At 34.9% G+C, this 21,391-nt stretch overlaps 1 protein-coding gene across 1 annotated transcript in view; it reads right to left on the bottom strand.

The window, feature by feature from the left end:
- Positions 1–21,391, bottom strand: part of TNNI3K (TNNI3 interacting kinase) — a 312,769-nt gene that overhangs the window by 227,421 nt on the left and 63,957 nt on the right. The window contains exon 7 of the mRNA XM_067726575.1: positions 20,039–20,149. Within this exon, the coding sequence (XP_067582676.1) occupies positions 20,039–20,149 (111 nt within the window). The remainder of the gene's footprint in view (positions 1–20,038; positions 20,150–21,391) is intronic.

Below are 21,391 nucleotides of genomic sequence, written 5' to 3'. Positions count from 1 at the left end.
ATTCAAGAGGTTCTTTATCTCTGTTTTTTCCCCCTCTGAAGAACAGGACTTCACTTGTCTCTTTCCACCTCTGATATAATTCAGAAAGAATAATATCAAGTCTTAATTTAAAATGAGTGATGTAGTACAGAGTTTCAGACCATATATCTCTTCAAAGCTGTCAGTTTCCTTTCACTACTTTTCCTATATTCCAAAAACAATTTTAAATTAAACATAGATCAATAATAAATCTTCCAGTTGCTGTCTTATTTATGGCATTGCAAGAAGAGATACTGATGTTATTTTTATAAGCCAAGATGGACACTTTCTGATTCCTTTAGAATTTAAAACAACTAAAATGTTTTAGGAATTTCATTAACCATGAGATGTCTACTATTTTGATGACCTTAAGTATTATTCCCTCATGTGTCTCTCATATAAGGTACAGGAAAGCATGTCCTATATAGTATATGGGAGAAGAAGCTCAGTTTTCATAGCCCAAACTTGATAAGTATAAAATTATGATATGATTTGAGGATTTATAAGGACGATAGATGATTTATCCAAATACCTAAGACCTGATCTATTCCAAATTTATGATACCTCTAAGAATTTAGATGATTTAACTCCAAAGTTGAATGATGAAATATTAGCTAATATATAGCATAATAAAAATTGTAGTTATCAATTTGTAGTTGTGCATTTATATTTAAATGCAACTTATACACACACACACCACAATTTATTACTTTAATGCTTACCTTCAAAATTGTATAAATGCCCAAGGGCCCTCACAGCTCACTACAATCATGAATTACTATTTGCATTCCCTGACTATGTTGTGGTGTTTGAATCTTTGTGACACCAATATCAGGTTGTCTGTTGTGTACCTTCATTGTCTACTTTTTGTTTTGTTTTTTTTTTGCTGTACGCGGGCCTCTCATTGTTGTGGCCTCTCCCATTGTGGAGCACAGGCTCCGGACGCGCGGGCTCAGCGGCCATGGCTCACGGGCCCAGCCGCTTCGCAGCATGTGGGATCTTCCCAGACCAGGGCACGAACCTGTGTCCCCTGCATCGGCAGGAGGATTCTCAACCACTGCGCCACCAGGGAAGCCCCATTGTCTACTTTTTGAACAGGTATGCCTATTGTGATAATCTATGCCTAGTTCACCACTGTATGCTGGGTGTATGAAAGACAGATAACTTGTCTCTTTAGTTCACAGGAATTCAGATTGAGATAAATCATAGCAGAGATACTGAACTCAAGGAGCCTCATCTACATTTGGACCTAAATTATCTTATGAGATTCTGGAATCTGAGCATGATGTAGTAATGAAATATGGCTTTTGTAGTGACATTGGAGGGGTGAGTATATGTTGAATATGAGATTAAAGTAAATAAATGAAAAACAACACAGTTGTAACATCCCAGAAACTGACAAACTGATTTTTAAAATTATAATGGATGTAAAAGGCCAAAACTGGCAAAGAAAAATCTTAAGAACAAGATTAGTACATTTATACTCCTGGATATCAAAACTCATTATAAAGCTTCCACAATGAAGACAGAGTGGTTTTGACATACAACAAACAAATAGAGCAGTAGGACAAAATAAGAGTCCGGAAACAGACCATCACGATTACAGACACCTAATTTTTGGCATAAAGCAAGATGGAACAAATGGAAGTACAAAACAAACTGGCAGATTTAACACTGAATATATAAGTAATAACATTCAATGCAAATGGATTGATCTTTAAATTAAAAAAATGAATATTGGGTCAGGATAAAATAAAATTCAATTTTATGCTATTTATAAGAAACACCTCTAAGTATAGTATTTATAAAGGCTTAAGCTAAAAGGATAAAAAAAGATATGCCCAATAAATTCTAAGCAGGAAAAATTGGTGAGAAAAATTAGACTACTTGGGTAAAGCAAAGCATTGCAGGAGATAAAGAAGGTCTATTCATTGTAACGAAAGGATCATTTCCCCAGGAAACTATAATCATGTTAAATTTCTGCATACCTAATAACAGATAGCACCAAAATATACTAGGTATATATACTAGGTATATACTAGGTATGCCTTACAGAATTAAAACAAGAAACAGATGCACAGTCATGGTGGGAGATTTCAACACATAGTTGACAGAATAAGCCCCCCCATCCAAAAGGATATAAAAAATATGAAGGACACAAATATTTGACCTAATTGGCACACACAAAACAGTAACAAACAAAGGCAGAGTGCATATTCATTGAAAGAGCACATGAAACAGTCACAACATTGATCATATATTGGCCCATATAGCAACACTTAATATATTTGAAATACTGTGAAAACTAATGATGAAGTTTTCTGACCATGGTGCAAATTAACTTAAAAATTAATAACAAAAGGGTAAATAAAAAATATTGTTTGTAAAGTTGGAAACTTACTTCTTTTTTTTTTTGCAGTACACGGGCCTCTCACCGCTGTGGCCTCTCCCATTGCGGAGCACAGGCTCCGGACGTGCAGGCTCAGCGGCCATGGCTCACGGGCCCAGCCACTCCGTGGCATGTGGGATCCTCCCGGACCAGGGCATGAACCCGTGTCCCCTGCATCGGCAGGCAGACTCCCAACCACTGCACCACCAGGGAGCCCAGAAACTTACTTCTAACTAATGTGTGGGTCAAAAAGAATTCAGAGTAGAAGTAAGAAAATATTTTGTACTGAATAATAACAAAATATGACATACCAAAACTTGAACAGTATAGTTAAAATAGAATATTGAGATGTATAGCCTTAAAAGTTATTAGAAAAAGGCTAAAAATCAGTGAGTTAAGCTATGTATCCACCTTAAGGAATTAGGAAACAAATAGCAAAAATTAACTCAAATAAGTTTGAAGGTAAGATAAGAAAGAAAGGTACGAGCAGAAGTTGGTGAAAAAGAAAACAAACATGTAATAAACAATGAAGCCAGAAGTTGATTCTTTGAAAAGACTTATAAAATTGCTAAACTTCTGATGAGAGTGACAAGTAAAAAGAGACACCAAAATAATGAAATGAAATGGAATGAAAAAGAATATACCACTATTGATACTGTAGAAAACTAAAATTACTGAGGATATTGTAAGCAATTTTATGTGATGTTTGAATATTTAGATAGAAAGTCTAAGATTTTTTCTATTAATTAAGATAATGTGATAATATTCTATGGATAGACAAATTGACCAATCGAACAGAATAAAATCTAGAAGCGGACTCACAGATAGACACAATATATCACAGAGTTGATATTGTAGATCATCAATAAGGAAAATATAGGCTTGTTAATAAGTGTTGAGACAATTGAACATAGAAAAAAATTAAGCTGGACCCATACCTCACACCATAAATTGGAATCAATTTTAGATGGGTAAAACACTTAATATTAAAAACAAACAGCAGAACTTTAAGAAGAAAATAGCTTCATGAAATTAGGTCTGGGGGAATTCTTGAACACTATATGCAAGCATTAACCATAAATCAGGAGAAGCCATTTATAGCACATACAACCATAAAGGAGAAAGGAGAGGCAGTTTATAACAGTGGTTAAGGTCAGGGATTGTGAAGTCATACAACCTAGGATAGAACACCATCTACATCACTTACTAGCTATGTGACCTACATAAAGTTATTTAACCATTCTACATCTCAGTTTCTTAATTTGTAAAACAAGATTAACAATGATGTCTATCCCCTAGATAAAACAAGATAATTTGTATAACGTGCTTAGAACATTTCCTGGCACATAATAACCCCTGTAAACATGTATAAATCTATTATTATTATTCATAATACATTGAAAATCATTCCAATGAATCAATTAAAGTAGACTTACAATTCAATGGAAAAATACAAAAAGGCACTTCACAGAAAGAGTAAACTCCAATAGCCACATACATATAAGAAAGGTTCAATCTCATAAGTAATCAGATAAATGCAAATTAAAACCAAAATGTAACAGCATTCCATAGCCACCATTTTGGGGGAAAAAACAAGTCTACTATACTCATGTTGGTGACAATGTGAAGCAAGAAAACACTCACATATTCAGTCATCCACTGGGTGGGACTGTAAAATAGTTCAATTCCTTGAACATTCACATACTCTATAACCTAGCAATTCTTAGATTTATATCCTAGGGAAGATCTTATGATAATACTCCAGGAAACATGTACAAAAATTATCCTACAACCTTGTCTGTAATAGAAAATTATTTAAATCTGTTCAAATATCCATTCAAGATTAAATTGAATAAATAAATTGTGGGAAAATAAATGAATCACAGCTATACAAATTAACATGGATCTTACAAATATAATGTTGAACAAAATAAACTAAGTCACAAAAATTTTATGTGTGTGATTTCATTTACACAATGCTCAAAACATAAAAAATTAAAAACAATATAATTCATGATGTTATACACGTACACATACATATACATAATATCTAGGAAAGCAAGAGAATAGTTATCATAAGTCAAAAGAGAGAGAGAGAGCAATTACTCTAGGGAAACAAGATGAAACCAGAAGGTCACATAAAGCTCTTATGAGGAAGCTCTTATAAGTTTATATATATCCTTGTATATGCATGATAATTTCCTCAATTAAAAATAAATTTTAGAAAGGATAAAAAATGTATTGCACAGTTGGAAAGCTGTCCAAAGTATTTTTTAAATAAGCAAAAGATGCTTTAGAAGCATTTGGTATGATTCTATTTTTGAAGAAAATATGTATATATGAAAATATCTTGAAGAATATCCATCAAAATATCAAAAGCAGTTACCTTCGGGTAACAATGACTGGGGAGAGGTAGCCATTAATTGTATAGTCATTTCTGTAAATTTTTTTTTTTTAAGAAAATGTATTCACTATAGTAATAAGATAGAAAAAAACTTTAAATGTAATAAGTAAGCTTAAATAACATTATATATTTCACAAGTCCTTGTTTACCTCTTTCCATGTCAATGTATAGCCTTGCACAATGTTATGTTTAATGACTGCAGACTACCCCACTGTGCCATGTACCTTTTTTAAATTAAATTTTATTGAAGTATAGTTGCTTTACAATGTTGTGTTAGTTTCTACTGTACAACAAAGTGAATCAGCTATACATATACATACATCCCGTCTTTTTTGGACTTCCTTCCCATTTAGGTCACCACAGAGCATTAAGTAGAGTTCCCTGAGCTATACGGTAGGTTCTCATTACCAAGTACCTTTTTGATTTAGTCAGTGTTTATTGCTGGGCATTTAGCTTGTTTTACTTACTTATCTTACATGGGCACACTTGCAATTCAATTTCTTATAATTTCCATAAAATAAATTTCTAGAAGTGGATTTGCTGGATCATAACATATGCAAAATTTTAAGGCCAAAAATGCAGGAAGTTATCATAATTTGACAGCAGTGTTTCAATGGTAAATTTATTATTCACATATTGGTACTGGGTTTTGTTCAATTACAAATGTTATGTAAGCTCAGAGAGATTCGAAAGGCTTAGTTACCAAAATTAGACACAATAATAATTCCAGCAAGGGCCCAGACTTGATCTCTTGAAAAAAGAAAGAAATGTAGAATGCCAAAATATCTTAAGCAAAGAATGTATCCCATACATCCCTGTCACTCCATAGTTGGTATATTACCTCATATGTGGAAATGCTCAGAAAGTGCTTACTTAGCTGGAAATTCTAAGTTTGCCTGACTCACAGGAGATTCACAGGGAAAACACAGAAAAGTTAGAAGAACTTAACTTTTTAAGTCCGTATTAGAACAACACATTTCAACCCTTCTTAGCATCATCAGTTTAAAGGTTGTGTATTCACTTTGGCAACCAATTACACTAAAAGATATAAAATCAAACTGGAGAGGGACTAGACATATAGTAATTCTCTAAGTATTACATCAGCGGGGGGGGGGAAGTGGATATAAATAATCCAAAGATCTTTATTTATCTTGACATTTCATAAATGGATCACAAGCTATGAATGTTGAGGCTGTGTGATAGCACAGCACTGTGAGTCAGTAACTGATTTTATGCCAGAGAGCACAATTCTCATGTTAGATTAGAGACAACACTGTTGATTAGAATGGGGATTAGTAAAGTTCAGCCAAGTCATAGAGAGACATGCAGATCTCACAGTGAATGTTCCCTTTTTGTGGAGTAGAATTAAATTTAAATTCTACTACTCTCTTTTGTTAGGGTCAAGCTTCATCATTAGATTAAGTCCAAATTCCTCCTTTATGTTTTAAATAGGTCAAAAGATATACTGAATGGACAGAGAAAAAATTTTAAAGGTAAAACTTGATCATTAGTTTTGTTTGCATAGGCTGTATACTTCATTTTATAGAATTTGTAAGAGTAATTTGTATGAAGCTATTCAGAAAAATTGCTTGTGATTTGGTAAGCTACTTTTCTCATAAAAGGTATCATTAGAATCTCTTCTGCATTTATTGAGAGGAGAAATGATTTTACTCATTTTGTATAATTTCTAAAATAACACTTAAACATTAATTTAGTCATTCAACAAACATTTATTAAAAATGTGTACTATATGCAAAAGCACAAAACTTGTACCTGTGAGGCTGTAAGGATTTTAACATGCAGTTCCTATGCTCAAGAAAAATATATAATAAAACAATCAAATAAAACCATGTTTATAAAACACACAGTATTAAATGCTACAATAAAGGTATAAAGTGCTGTGCTTGTTAAGAGCATAGAAACACCTCAAGGTAGAGGGATCCAACATTTTCATGAAGGTGTCATTTTAGCTGAACTTTGAGGATGGGTGGGAGGGGCAAACTATAAAGAAACTATGGTGTGATAAAAAGCACAGGGCATATAAATGGGTCATTTAATTTAATTTAGAGCATGGGTTGCAAAATGAAGAATATGAGGACCCACGGCTGAAAAGGTAGGAGAGCTGGGTCATTACTTCTGGGTGTATTTTGGAGTCACCAAGGTTCTTGGTCAGAGGAGTGACTTTATCAAAGTCATGCTTTAGAGAACCTGGTACATTTTTAGTTTTTAGGATGAAGTGAACTATAAAATATTGGGGGACAGTCTTATAAGTCAGAGTACTACTACAAGAAGTACAGGAGGATGACGACAGTCCTTTACAGCTCTAGACAAAAGATTTGCATTCATAGCCCTTTGTCTTACTTAATTTGGAATTTCTTCCAAGTTTCCTGGATAGTCAATGCATACCTTTTCAGGAGGGAATTATGAGAATGATTTTTCAACTTCTGTCAGGACCTGTCCAGGTGTGGAGATCTGCAGTAATTATGGGATAGCTTAGCCCAGAGATTAGGAAGTTAGTTAGTAGCTGGCTTTAGGGCACAGAAAAAAGGAAAAGGGCAGCAAGGTTAAAGATGCTACAAGGGGTTACACTTGAATTGCTTCTCAAAGTAACTCTAGAAGGCTTTATGTGCCTTTCTTAATTGATCCATGCTTAACAATAGCTACATCTGTCTGATATTCAGTTGTGCAGGAACATGTGATGAGGCAGAGGTGCTGAGTGCCCTTAAGGGGCATCTCAGAAAAGAGATGCTGTGAGAGAGGGTAGCTGCTAGGACCAGTCATGGGGGTTCTAGCCTCTCACTCCACCTAACCTCAGCAAATTTATAAAGGTTTCTTGGATATCCACCAAAGGGAGTCATCAAGGAGAATAACTCACTCAATGTTCAAAGAAGATAAAATACTTAAAGGACTCTACTCCCTAAATACCATCCCAGAAGGAAGCATTCCTGAGAGAAAGTTACTTGGCACCCACAATCTACTTTACTGTTATCTATTTACTGTTGGATTTGAAGGTCAGGTAGAAAATATTGGTCTTCCAATGTATTCCTAATTGAGGGGAAGAAGAGTAATAATTTTTTGCCCTCCTGAGACATAGGAAGCTTGGAGGCTCTGAAACTTTGGGGATGTGACTTGAGCAAGCTATAGAAATCTTGATTCAAAACTCAGTTTTCAAATACCGTAGGGAGTATGACATGGGAAAAGAAAGTTAAGTGCAGATGCCTCAAAATATATAGCTGTTTCTTATATACCTAACAAGGAAATTATGTCTGTAGCTGATAATTGTATAATTTATATATGAATTATATATGATATATAAAGATCATTATATCTATATTTACATCTATCTATCTAGCTAGCTACCTAGCTTTTTTTAATGTATGAAGGACCTAGGATATTGGAATCAATTCAGTGCATAGAAGCGTTGGCATAGAGAGGCAAATTCACAAAAAACACTGTTAACAAAGGGATTTCTAATTCAGATTGATTTGATTAGCAATAATCTTTAAATCTAATTTCTCAGGTAATGTTTCTTTCATCACTTTTTAGGGTAGCAAGCTGATGAACATCTCATTTACATTTTTATTAGCCTATAAAGTTTTCCTGCTTATGCTTTTTTTTTACCTTACCCCGAAAGCAATACTTAATGTTTAAAAATAGCTTATAGAATCTATGGCAAAGACTTAGGTGTGAAAAAGAAAAGTGACACTTAGCTAGCATACCCTTACATCATTATTACAATTAATACATACTTAAAGCATTGTTTCTGAGACCATAAAATTACTGATTATGATGCATGATCTATGATTTTGTCTCAATTTCCAGACCAAAAGCCTAGACAGTAGGAGACTGCCTCCTTGCCTTTAATAAAGAGTATTCTGTAACACAGGGCACATTCAGTAACTGGAGCATAGAGTTTCTGGCTTCGACTTCTGAGAAAACCACTTTTGAATGCCACAGAAGATATAGTGTTCCTAAATCAAGTCTCAGTTATTTAAGACTGTGTGTTTAGTTTCAGACTTAACGAATTTGACATGAAGCTTTCTCAGATTTTGCCATCATGGAACTGCAAATGACTATTCAGACCAAGTTTAAAGTTAATACCAATGAATAGTGATAAGAATACCTATCCATCATTAATGGATAGAGTAATATTTAAGCAATAATTTATAATGATGTGCATTGACTGGTATAGTTGGTCCTTGCCTATGCTTTTTGTACCTGAATTGTGGTAGCCCATTATGTTCATATAGGATTTGTTTCTCTGTCTGCAAAATTTGGGAGAAATCAGAGATAAGTTAACAGTGCTGCATACTGTGAAATCACATAGAGTTACATACCAGAATCTCAGAGAAAGAAATACAGACAGACGGACCCAGAGACAGAAAGTTTCTAAACTTTTTTACAAATCCAGCATTGATTCCAAAGCCCAACAAAGATCATTGCAATGGACTGAATGGGTCCTGAACTCTGTCAAATTCGTATGTTGAAGCCCTAAACCCTAGTACCTCAGAATGTACTTGTATTCTGAGATAAGATTTTTAAAGACATAATTGAGTTACAGTGGTCCCTAATCCAATACAACTGGTATCCTTATAAGAAGAGGAGATTAGGACAGAGACAGAGAGACACCAGACATCTGTACACCAATACAACCATGTGAACACGCAGCAAGAAGGCCATCTGCAAGCCAAGGAGAGAAGCTTCAGAAGAAACAAAACCTGCCTACACCTTGATCTTGAACTTTTAGCTTCCAAACTGTGAGAAAATAAATTGTTATTTAAGTCATCTAGTCTGTGGTCTTTTGTTATGGAAGACCTCGCAAACTAATATAATAACACAAAAAAGAAAACCATAGACTAACTTCACTTATGAAATATTAGCAAAACAAGTTTAGTAGCAAGCTAAGAGAATAATGTGCCTTGACCAATTGTATCACTCTAGGAGTACAAAATCATTCAATGGAAGAATGACAATTGTTCTGGAAGCATCAGCCAATGCAATTAGGAAAGAGAAAAACAAGACTTTAATTATTAGAAGGAAGCAATATTATTACCACATCTAGGAAATATAATTGTCAACCAGGAATATACAAAAGACTCACCTAAGATATCTACTCGAAACAATAAATCAGTAAGTTCAATGGTTATAAAATTAAAAATCAATAATCAATAAAGTTTCCTATATATAAACTATAACAAATTAAAAAAAATACAGTGGGGCTTCCCTGGTGGCGCAGTGGTTGAGAGTCCGCCTGCCAATGCAGGGGACATGGGTTCGTGCCTGGTCCAGGAAGATCCCACATGCCATGGAGCAGCTGGGCCCGTGAGCCATGGCCCCTAAGCCTCTGCATCTGGAGCCTGTGCTCCACAACGGGAGAGGCCACAACAGTGAGAGGCCCGCGTACCACGAACAAACAAAACAATGTCATTTGCATTAGCAGCTAAAAGATAAAATCCCTAGGAATAAATTTTAACAAACTCACAAGGGAAATATTCTGCAGAAACTTAAATAAATGGAAAGAAACATATTGTTCTTGAATAGGAAGACCCAATATTATGGGATTATTTATTTTTCCTAAATTAATATATAAATTAGGATTTAACCTAGTTAGGATACCATCACATTTTTTCCTTAGGAAAAAAAAGCCAATAACAATAAAATCAGAAACAAAATAGAACAAATAAAAAATGACAGCCTACTTTGTTAGCAATTGTGTTCTAGGCAGTGCCTAAGACTTAACATATATTAAGTCACTTAATACACACACACACACACACACACACACACACACACACAGCCAACATGGTGGGTAATAATATAATCTCCTTTCTAAAATTAGAAAACTGAGACCCAGAAAGGATAAATGACTTTCCCAATGGCATACAGCTAGTAAGTGGCAGATACTTTCTGAGATTTAAATGTAGAGAGTCTTTTGGAGTCCATGCTTTTTACTATTGTAATCTAGTGACTCTAAAGTTCATATAAAAATTTAAAATGTAAGAATAGTAAGGAAATTCTGAAAACAAAGAAGTGCCAGGGGAGGGTACCTGCACTTTTAGATATTAAAACATAACCTAAAGGTACACTAACTAATAAAAGAGTTGTGTTTGCTATTAGCATTGGAATACACAGATAGACCCAAATACAAGACAAAGGGGAAAATAAGGAGTATTCAATACATATTGTTTGACTACCTGAATAACCTTTTGGGAAGAAAAATAAAAACTGAATTCCTATTTCATTCCTTATACTAAAAGACATTCCTGATAAAATCTACATATGGGGGGAAAACAAAATTAAAAGTACTTGAGGTAAATATTTGTGATTTCCTTTTTACACAATCTTTAAAGGACCAAGTCTTTCTAAGCAGAGGCCACAAAGCAAAAAATTCAAAATCTAGTCACATAAATTTGAAAACATATATTAAAAAATGCTTAAAGAGGAAACTAATAAAATAGGCTGCAACAGATATGACAAAGCTTAAATCTTCAATGTACAAGGGTATCTTCCAAGTCAGTAAGAAAACAAAGTTAATACAAAAATAGGCAGCCTATAGGATAAGAAATTCAAAGAATCAACAGTGTATCAATTAAAAAAACCTCAATCCCTTATACTTAACAAGATTTTATTATTTATATAATTGGGAAAGATAATAGATATTGCTATTTTATGCAAAGGAAAGCAGGTATTCATACTGTAAAAGGTAAATAAATCCATTTTTTGAAAGGCTTTTTGGAAATAATTATCAAAATATAAAATTCACATACCCTTTTTGCCCAGCTACAAATATACGCATAAATAATCATGGATGTTAAAAAGATAAGTCCATTACACCCCTCCTACCACATCAGCGTTCACACGTTAATGGCATTTCCAGGGTTCAACTATGTTGTAGCATGTATCAGTACTTCATTCCTTTTTATTGATGAATAAAATTCCATAGGATGGATATATCAAATTTTATGTATTCACTCATCAGCTGATATACATTTGTTTCTACTCTTTGATTATCATGAATAATAATGGTATGAATATTCATGTACAAGTTTTCATGTGTCTTGGGTATATACCTAAAGTGGAATTACTGGGTCCTATAGTAATTCTATGTTTTACTTCTTCAGGAACTGCCACACTGTTCCAAAGCAGCTGTACCATTTTATCTTCCCACCAATAATGTATGTGTGTTCCAATTTCTCCATATCCTTACCAATTCTTTATATGATTTATTTTATTATATTCATCTTACTGGATATGATGTGGTATATCACTGTGGTTTTGACTTGCTTTTCCCTAATGACTAATGATGGACATCATTTCATGTCCTTCTTGGCCATTTGTAGACCTTCTTTGGAGAAATGTCGGTTCAAATCCTGAGCCTATGTTTTAACGGGGTTATTTATAATTATTGTGTTGTATCTCCGTTATATTTTAAACTTTCATTTATATTAAATACTGCTCCTGTAAGATTTTACATCTCAGAAAGGAAAAGAGAGGTTAATATGCATGGAGTGCCTACTGTGTGTCATAGTACGAGGCACATGTTACACATAGTGAGTAGTCATTATCCTGAGCTCTAGAAGAAGCCCTGAATGATGCTTCAAAAGTTATTAAAATAATTTGAATTTGGGTCAGCCAAAAGCAAAATTGTAAAACAAACGAAGGTGGTACCTCTTACTAATTATTGATTCATATTTTCAAGCTACCTTTCTCTCAGATATCTTTAAATCTTATTTCTCCTAATACTTTTTAGGGTAGTGTTTCTTAAATTTGAATATGTATATCAATCACCTGGGAATCTTGTTAAAGTGCTGACTTTAGGTAGGTCTGAGATTCTATTTTTTAACTAGTTCCCTGATGATCCTACATTGCTGGTCAGTGGATCATATTTCAATTAGCAAGGTTTTAGTGTATGAACTGATTACTAGGATTTTAACTATAAGAGCTAACCTCAAGGATTAGGAAATTTTGCATTTTTACAGAGGTGCCCTAAAATTTATAACTGCTTCAAAATCTAAAGAGTGAGTCTATGGTAGGCAGGGGAATTGATAATCTTGAACAGGGGCCTTATCTAGCATGTAAGAGGTGGTACACCCATTCAGGAAGAGGCCCTACTTGGCCACTTTCTCTAATGGAGGTGTTCCTAGCCTGACAACTTGAACACATGCTGTGACTACATAATGCAGGTTTGGAACCTGAAGGTTTAGTTGAAATTTTTCTTCCAGCATCAATTTATAATGAAAATAGAGGAGTAGTTGAAAAGAACTCCAGTTACACTACTGGTTGAACTGTATACATTTTGCTGTTTTGCTAAATAAAGGCATTTATAATTATAACATGATTCTGATATAAACAAACCCTGTTGAAATAAATAAACCTTGAAAATGTTATGCTAAATAAAAGAAGTCAATCACAAAAGATCACATATTTTATGATTCCATTTATATGAAATGTCTAGAATAGCCAAAACTATAGAGATGGACAGTATGTTAGTGGTTGTCTAGGTCTAAGCAGTGAAGGGTAGATGGGACTGATGGCTATTGGATATTACGTTTCCTTTTGGGTGATAAACATGTTCTAAAATTATAGTGATGATTATACAATTCTGTGAATTTGCTAAAAAAACCATTGAATTGTACATTTAAATGGGTGACCTACGTGGCATATAAATTTTATCTCAACAAAGCTGTTTAAAAATGTAATGCAGAAATATCAGAGATAAGGAATAGAGCTTAGAAGAATGGGTTTCATATAAAGAGGCACCAGAATACCTTGATGTGCTTAGTCTTTGAGACAATTCAGAGCTGAGAATAGAGCACATTTCCCTGACATTTAAATTCTAAGTTTCTATCTACCACTTCCAAAGCTTAAATTCTGGTCAGGTGGGCTGAGAAGTTGCTGTTTGGATTAAAAGAAGGGCAGTGTAGCATTGTGAGAGCTGGCTCTGACACCACACAGCATGTAAACACCCACTCTTCCAATTATTACCTCTGTCACCTTGGACAAGTTACATAACTCCTCTCTGCCTCAGTTTTTTCATCTGGGAAATGAGGATAAAATTTTGAATGAACATGAAGTCAGTTTTCTGATTCCAGATGAAGTTCATAAGGGATTATTGCCTAGTTATAAACTGGAGGCATATCTGATACTTTTAAGCTATAAAACTCATGAGTATATTATCTCTTTAAAAGGGAGAGAGAGAGAGAGAGAGAGAGAGAGAGAGAGAGAGAGAAACCACATTTTATAATTCCAAGAATTCACTTGTTTGTGCCTTTGGAAAGAAAACTCAAGCCATTTTAAAAGAAATAACAGGGTCAGAAGCTTCTTGGTATACAAAACTCTCTCCTGAAACATTCAGATGATTTAGTTAAGAATGAACTGGAACAACATCAACATTTCCTTGAAATCAGATATAAATTCCAAAAGAACTGGGAAGCATTTGTGAAGCAGTGCTTGAGTAAGTGCTTACAATCCAAAAATGGGATGAGGTAGGATAGAATAAATTCAACTATGAAAATAATATTATCACCTGCACAAAGTATATATGAAACTATGCCTTTCTGTGAAAAAGAAAACACTCCATAGTTCCTATACATTATATATTGCATCATCCCAGACATGCTTTTCTCTTTGCTATTCAGTTGCCTAAAGCTACACATAATTGATTTGTCTCCTGATAACTGCAGAAACGACTGCGTGAAACACCAAAGTGTAACAGCTTTTAAAAGAGATACTCGAGACTAAGTATGAAGTGGGGTGTATACACTTGGGGTGTATGTATGTGTGTGCATGTGAGGGTATGTGTCTGTACTGAATGCTCACATACATGCATTATATCTCCATGAGTTCTTATGCCCATTTACTAAGTGCCATATACAGTTATACTTGAATCAATTAATATTGCTTTAATTGTACATGTAGCAATATCTGGGCCTTAGATAGTAACATATTCAGTTTCTGTTTTGTTTTCTCAATACTTGTTTGGTGTCTTATGGCTGCAAGCCCTGTTTCAGCAATACATACAAGAGTCATAAGGGAGTAATTGTTTTTTTTAATTACAAAACTACAGATGTGAAGTCAGATAACCAGGTTTGAGTCCTATCCATCTCATTTATTTATTATCTGCATGGTCCTGTGGAAGTCATTTAACTTCTTCAATCCTCAGTTTCCTCACTGGTAAACTGAGTCTAAAGGTAACTATCTCACAGGTGAACCAAACGACAAACGTATGTGAATGATAAAACACTATCACATGTTAGTTAATTGTTCTCATTTTCCATGCTTGAGAGAGTATATGACTCATGTACCCTCTGGACTCAAAGGGGAGAAGAGAGTTTAATGCATGTTTATTGATTGTCGACAGAATCTCCGGCCTTGCATAAAGCAGCACATGCATATGTATTGATAGATGGATAAATTAGTCAGGGAGAAGTAGTGAGACTCAGGACAACCAATATTTGCCTGCTTTTCAGAGCACAGTAAATCTAAATCTGAGTCTCAAATTGCAGTCAGCATGTCTAGGAGTTTGCAGCACGTGTTCTCCTCTATTATTGAAGAAGACAGCTGCCTAGTCAATGTAAATTTTATTGTAAAATTGTTTAATAGAATTTACAATTATGGGAGGACAAACACACTTGAGACACTAATGGAGGGTCTGAATTTGATATGCGTAGACAAAGAGGCCTGTCAGACTTAGCATCAGTTATCGTTTCACAGAAAAATGTGGGCAATAAAGGAAAGTGACTACTAATGAAAGGAAACTCCCACTGATCCATTGCCACCATTCCTGCTAACCAAGAGTAAAAACTAGGAGTGGAATAAGCATCTAAATTTTTGGTATAGCAAATAAATACTATTATGTATATTTTACCCTATTGCACTCAACATTTCTACACCATATGATACCCAGGATCTTTATCTATTGAAACTCTCTATACCCTTAATTATTGTGAGACTATATTATCCTTGTTTCCCTCACACCACTCTGACCAATCCTTCTTTGTCTCCTCAATGGCTATTCAGTAATTCCTAAAGTCTCTGTGGATGTTCTCTTAGGCTTAGCCCTTGGCCAAATTTCAGCTACTGTTATGGCTGCAAATATCACGTATAATTTCCAAAAACTTTCATTAAGTCCCAACTTCTCCACTGAATACTAGTTGTATATTTTTAAATGATTAACAAACATTTCCACTTGAAAACTTGTATGTGATCAGCAAATCAACGTGTCTGGAGGTAACTGGTTTTTCCTCAGAATTAAATCCTTTATCCAATCCTTTATCTTTGTCTATTTAATCATCATATCATCACTCTGGAATCCACACTAAATACTGAAGTCAGAGAAATCCTCTTCAACACATTATTTATCATGTCTCCAATCATTCTCTTGCTCAAAAAGTCTCAATGGCTCCTCATTTCCTAGTGGAAAAAAATCCTATTGGCTGTAAGTGTCTTTAAGTGTGGGAACTTCTGTGTTTTATTCATCTGTTTATCTACCACACCATATAGTCTTGTGTATTGTACATCATAAACTATAATAGTTACTTATTGAATTGAGTTAAACTCCTTGGACTTCCATTTTCAGTTTCTTTTTTTTTTCTTTTTTTTGCGGTACACGGGCCTCTCACTGTTGTGGCCTCTCCCGTTGTGGAGCACAGGCTCTGGACGCGCAGGCTCAGCGGCCATGGCTCACGGGCCAGCAGCTCCGCGGCATGTGGGATCTTTGCGGACTGGGGCACGAACCTGTGTCCCCTGCATCGGCAGGCGGACTCTCAACCATTGCGCCACCAGGGAAGCCCTTCGGTTTCTTTAATCTGGTCCATTCCTAACATCCTACAAGGACCCTTCACAATCTGTTTCATGCTATCATTCTATTCACTCTCCCCTAAATGTACTCGACTCATTTGTCCTCAGTTTTAGACATGATTCCTCTTCTTTTCTATGTCCAGTTCTTACCACTTTTCAAAGTTCAGCCCAATTTCAAACCACCTCTCATAAATCCTTCCCTAAATCTTCTAGTCCACCTTGATCTCTATTCCCAGTAAAATCCTAACACTTCTAAATTTGTGTTCTTTGCCATTCCTTGCTATGTAATGATCATATTTCTAATTATTCCTAATATCAAACCCACTCTGATCTTTGACTCTTTCTCTTCTATAGTTATGACTATATTGATATTTTACTTTTGAATTGCTTATATAAACTTTCTTGTGTATTTATTTTGTGTGTCCAGCTACACTATAAAGTCTTTAGGGGGAAAATCTATGCCTTATTTTCTTGTATCATTCCCATATTCTAGCACAATGTTATGGAAAAAGTAGAGGCTCAAAAATATTTGCTAAATGGATGAATGAGTGTGTGTGTGGGGAAATGCATTAAAAGTGGGTATTGCAATTAACAGCTATGAAGGAAATATTTCAAATTAAAAAATTCTGTATTTTGAATATGATGCTTTCAGGTTTTTTGGATACCATTTTCCTATATGATCTGTAACTTAATTAGCTCATTAGATAAGAAGAGAATAAAGACTAACGTATACATACCTGCTTTATGCAGTATCCATGATTGACTATAAAAGTCATTAAATGTTATATCAGAGCTAATGAAGGAAGTTGGAGAACCCATGGAGAACCATGAGACAAGAGTAGAGATCTATTTGGAATTATTTTGGTAAAATCTGCCCTAAGGCTGGTAGAATCAATATAATATCTCCTTCCATACTATGATAAAGCAAGAAAACAGTTATTTGAATAGGAGATGAAGAGACCAAGCTCTTAACCACCTTGTTTTTGACCCTGTTATAATTCTATCACTCAAAAATGTGATTAGCTCAGTACTAGACAAAAAGGATTTTGTTTTGCAAAACATATTCTGAAAAGAATATGTGGCACATATATACAATGGAATATTACTCAGCCATAAAGAAACAAAATTGAGTTATTTGTAGTGAGGTGGATGGACCTAGAGACTGTCAAACAAAGTGAAGTCAGTCACAAAGAGAAGAACAAATACCATATGCTAACACATATATATGAAATCTAAAAAAAAAAAAAAAGGTTCTGAAGAACCTAGGGGAAGGACAGGAATAAAGATGCAGACATAGAGAATAGACTTGAGGACATGGGGAGGGGGAAGGGTAAGCTGGGACGAAGTGAGAGAGTGGCATGGACATATATACACTACCAAATGTAAAATAGATAGCTAGTGGGAAGCAGCCGCCTAGCACAGAGAGATCAGCTCGGTGCTTTGTGTACACCTAGAGGGATGGGATAGGGAGGGTGGGAGGGAGACACAAGAGGGAGGAGATATGGGGATATATGTATACATATAGCTGATTCACTTTGTTATACAGCAGAAACTAACACACCATTGTAAAGCAATTATACTCCAAAAAGATGTTAAAAAAAAAACCAAACTTCTGTCATTTTCCTGGCATTAAGAGGTTGAATGTGTTAGTCACTGGGACTTAATGTCTACCTCATTAATTCTTCTACCCAGACTTCATATAATTACCTTCCCTTTATCACTAACCTCGGTTTCTTTTTTGGAAACCATTTACATTTAAGTGATTCTAATGGGATTTCCCCTCTCCTAATAAGTAATACAAATTCACTTATATTTATAATAAATTTCATAAGAAAGATTTATTTTCTGGGAAATAAGATAATTTATTTTCAGGGAAATATAGTAAGGAGTGGAAATGTCAACATGAAGGAAACTATTTCGCTCCCATTGAGATATATTAATATTTATTGAATGAAGAGCCCTTCAACTTTACACTGTTAAGAGGGATGACTCACACCTATTTTACAGGTTTTATTTATGATTTTATATGCAGCTCTATTTGTTCACAATTGTGCATGTGTGTGTAAGTGAGGAAAGTACACTTTAACTTGCAACATGACTAAAAGGGAGAAATAGATAACTACTTAATAATGAAGACATAAGACTGCTTATTTATTACACTGTTGAGCTTACATGTGATTACCACAATTAATAGAGTGTGAAAATCATGGAAGTTTGAGTAAAATGACCAAGATTCCAGACATGGCTTTTTTTTCTCAATGGCTTTGTAATCTGTAAAAACAATTACTGTACAGAGCCTTTGTTTTATAACTACTAAATGGCAGTGACAATAAAAACTATTTCATGAGGATATGTTCAGTAAATTAAATAAACAATGTAAATTAAAGTGCTCTGCATACATGAAATTAATATCTCAACAATTAAGTTTAAGATAAGAGCCAGAGTCCCTCCTCTGGCCTTTAAAACACTGCAATCTTGTTTGTAACCATCACCTGACTTTGTCTCCATCACTCTGCCTCCAGCCCATATACACTAGTGACTTTGGCTCACTCATGCCCCTCCAATACACTTAGCTATTTTCTGCCCCAGGGCCTTTGCAGATACTACTATATATATTAATGATAGCTTCACTATATAGCTTATTTAAAATGGTGTCCACTTCTTCACTCTGCTTTCATTTTACCTCATTTTATTATTTTTCTTGTACTCACTACTAACATTATATAATATTTTTTCCTTATTGTTTGTTTTTTCCTTATTGTTTCCTTATAGATAGCTAGTGGGAAGGAGCCGCCTAGCACAGGGAGATCAGCTCGGTGCTTTGTGTACACCTAGAGGGATAGACAACACTACAACTAAATTTCAAACAATTGCCTGTTTTAATTGCTACTCTCACCTCAGTAACTAGAACAGTATCTGGCACACAACAGATGCTTAATAAATCAAATAATGCACACGTGAATGAATTAATGAATAATTTTTCATTGAGTCCTTACCATGAATGAAGCAATCTGCAAAGTGCTTTATACCGATTATCTAATTTAATCATTACAATAGGCTTATCACTATTTCTATTTTATAAATGAGGAAAACAGAGGTGTCTGAAGGTACAGTAACTTGCTTGAGGTAAATATAGCAAGTGGTGGAAACAGTTGCCTGACTCCAATACCTATGCTTTTAATCACTGCTATATAGCCTCTGTATATCCAGCCATCTTTATATTAATTGATGTTTGATTACACTGTTACAAAATAGACTGAATTTACTATCAAAAGAATATTTATATAGCTTAATTTGAACCCCAAAAGAAATGTGTGTGTGTTCATTAGTTAAAATTAAACCAACCCCTAGAATCTCAAAAGCCACCATTTGAAAACAAGAATCCAAAGAGGTAGGTTTGTTTTCAAGGTGGCCAAGATATGACTTACCTCCAGGTGACCAGCAATTGTAGCAATATGCAGGGCAGTGAGGCCGCCATACCCAACCTGCTGTATGTCAGCTCCACTGTGAAGCAGAGAAGTGATCAATTCTGCACTATCCTGCAAGGAAACACATCTTTAGTGTTATTTTTCTCTCAATAGCAGCTTTGAACACTGTGCAACAGGATATATTGATTCCCTGACTGTCAGCCAATTTAGGCGCTCAAAGAAAACTTAAGTGTGATTTCTGGCACAAGAGCACATGAGAAAGCAAAGAGCAGCTCTCAGATGGTTGAAATGTAGGAACAGATGACAGGCTGTTCAATTATAATCAATCTTCTACCACTTGACCATGAAAGACAGAAAGGACATTTACCTATGGTGAGGCTCTTGCAAACTCAACTCAAACGTACATGTAGGTCACTCCAATAAATGTGCTTTCTCCAGAAACTGCACTATTGAACTGGCTGCAGTGGGCCACTTCATGGTAGTTCAGTACTTGATTTTCCTCTAACACATATGTGTCATGGGTCCTATACATAATTAACGACATAGTGTCATGGGCTCTATATGTAATTAATCAGTAGTGTCTTTCTTAACTTGACTCATTAAAATGTTTTCGCTCAGTGAAAATGTTTGAAACATTGCTTGAGCATTTAAATTAGAATACTTTATGCAATGACCAAAATAATCCTTCCTTTCTTCACACTATTATTTGCACTGTATTTCTATCTTTGGAGAGACATGATGCTTTTTAATAATATTAATAGAAATTAACATTCATTGAATTTTTATTATGTAATTAAACTTTCATACCCATTAACTTATTTAAACCTGGCACATGGAGACTTCAAAAATAGTTGTTGATAAAAAATGAATTAAATATTTCTCTAAGTAATCCTATGAAAAATAACTACTATAAACCTCATTTTATAAGTCAGAACACTCAAAAGAGTAATGTGGAGGGCCACATATTCACAAAACTCCAGATCTGGAAGGGAATGCAAAGAAAGCTCTTCATGTTTAACTCTCTCCCTCAAAGTGAGAATTCAAACCACAACTTCTATAATACTTGGCCCATCAATATCTCAAACACACCCAGTGGCAAGAAAATCAAGTCTTCATGGGATAGGCATTGCATTTATGCATATACATAAAATTTCAAATACTGTCAGTTAAGAAAATCCTTCCAGGGCTTCCCTGGTGGTGCAGTGGTTGAGAGTCCGCCTGCCGATGCAGGGGACACGGGTTCGTGCCCTCTGGGAAGATCCCACATGCCGCAGAGTGGCTGGGCCCGTAAGCCATGGCCACTAAGCCTGCGCATCCGGAGCCTGTGCTCCGCAACGGGAGAGGCCACAACAG

This window comes from Pseudorca crassidens, chromosome 2 (genome assembly GCF_039906515.1).
Source record: "Pseudorca crassidens isolate mPseCra1 chromosome 2, mPseCra1.hap1, whole genome shotgun sequence".
NCBI classification, from domain to species: domain Eukaryota; kingdom Metazoa; phylum Chordata; class Mammalia; order Artiodactyla; family Delphinidae; genus Pseudorca; species Pseudorca crassidens.
The sequence above is the reverse complement of the archived record's forward strand: the minus strand, read 5'-3'. Positions and strand labels throughout refer to the sequence as shown.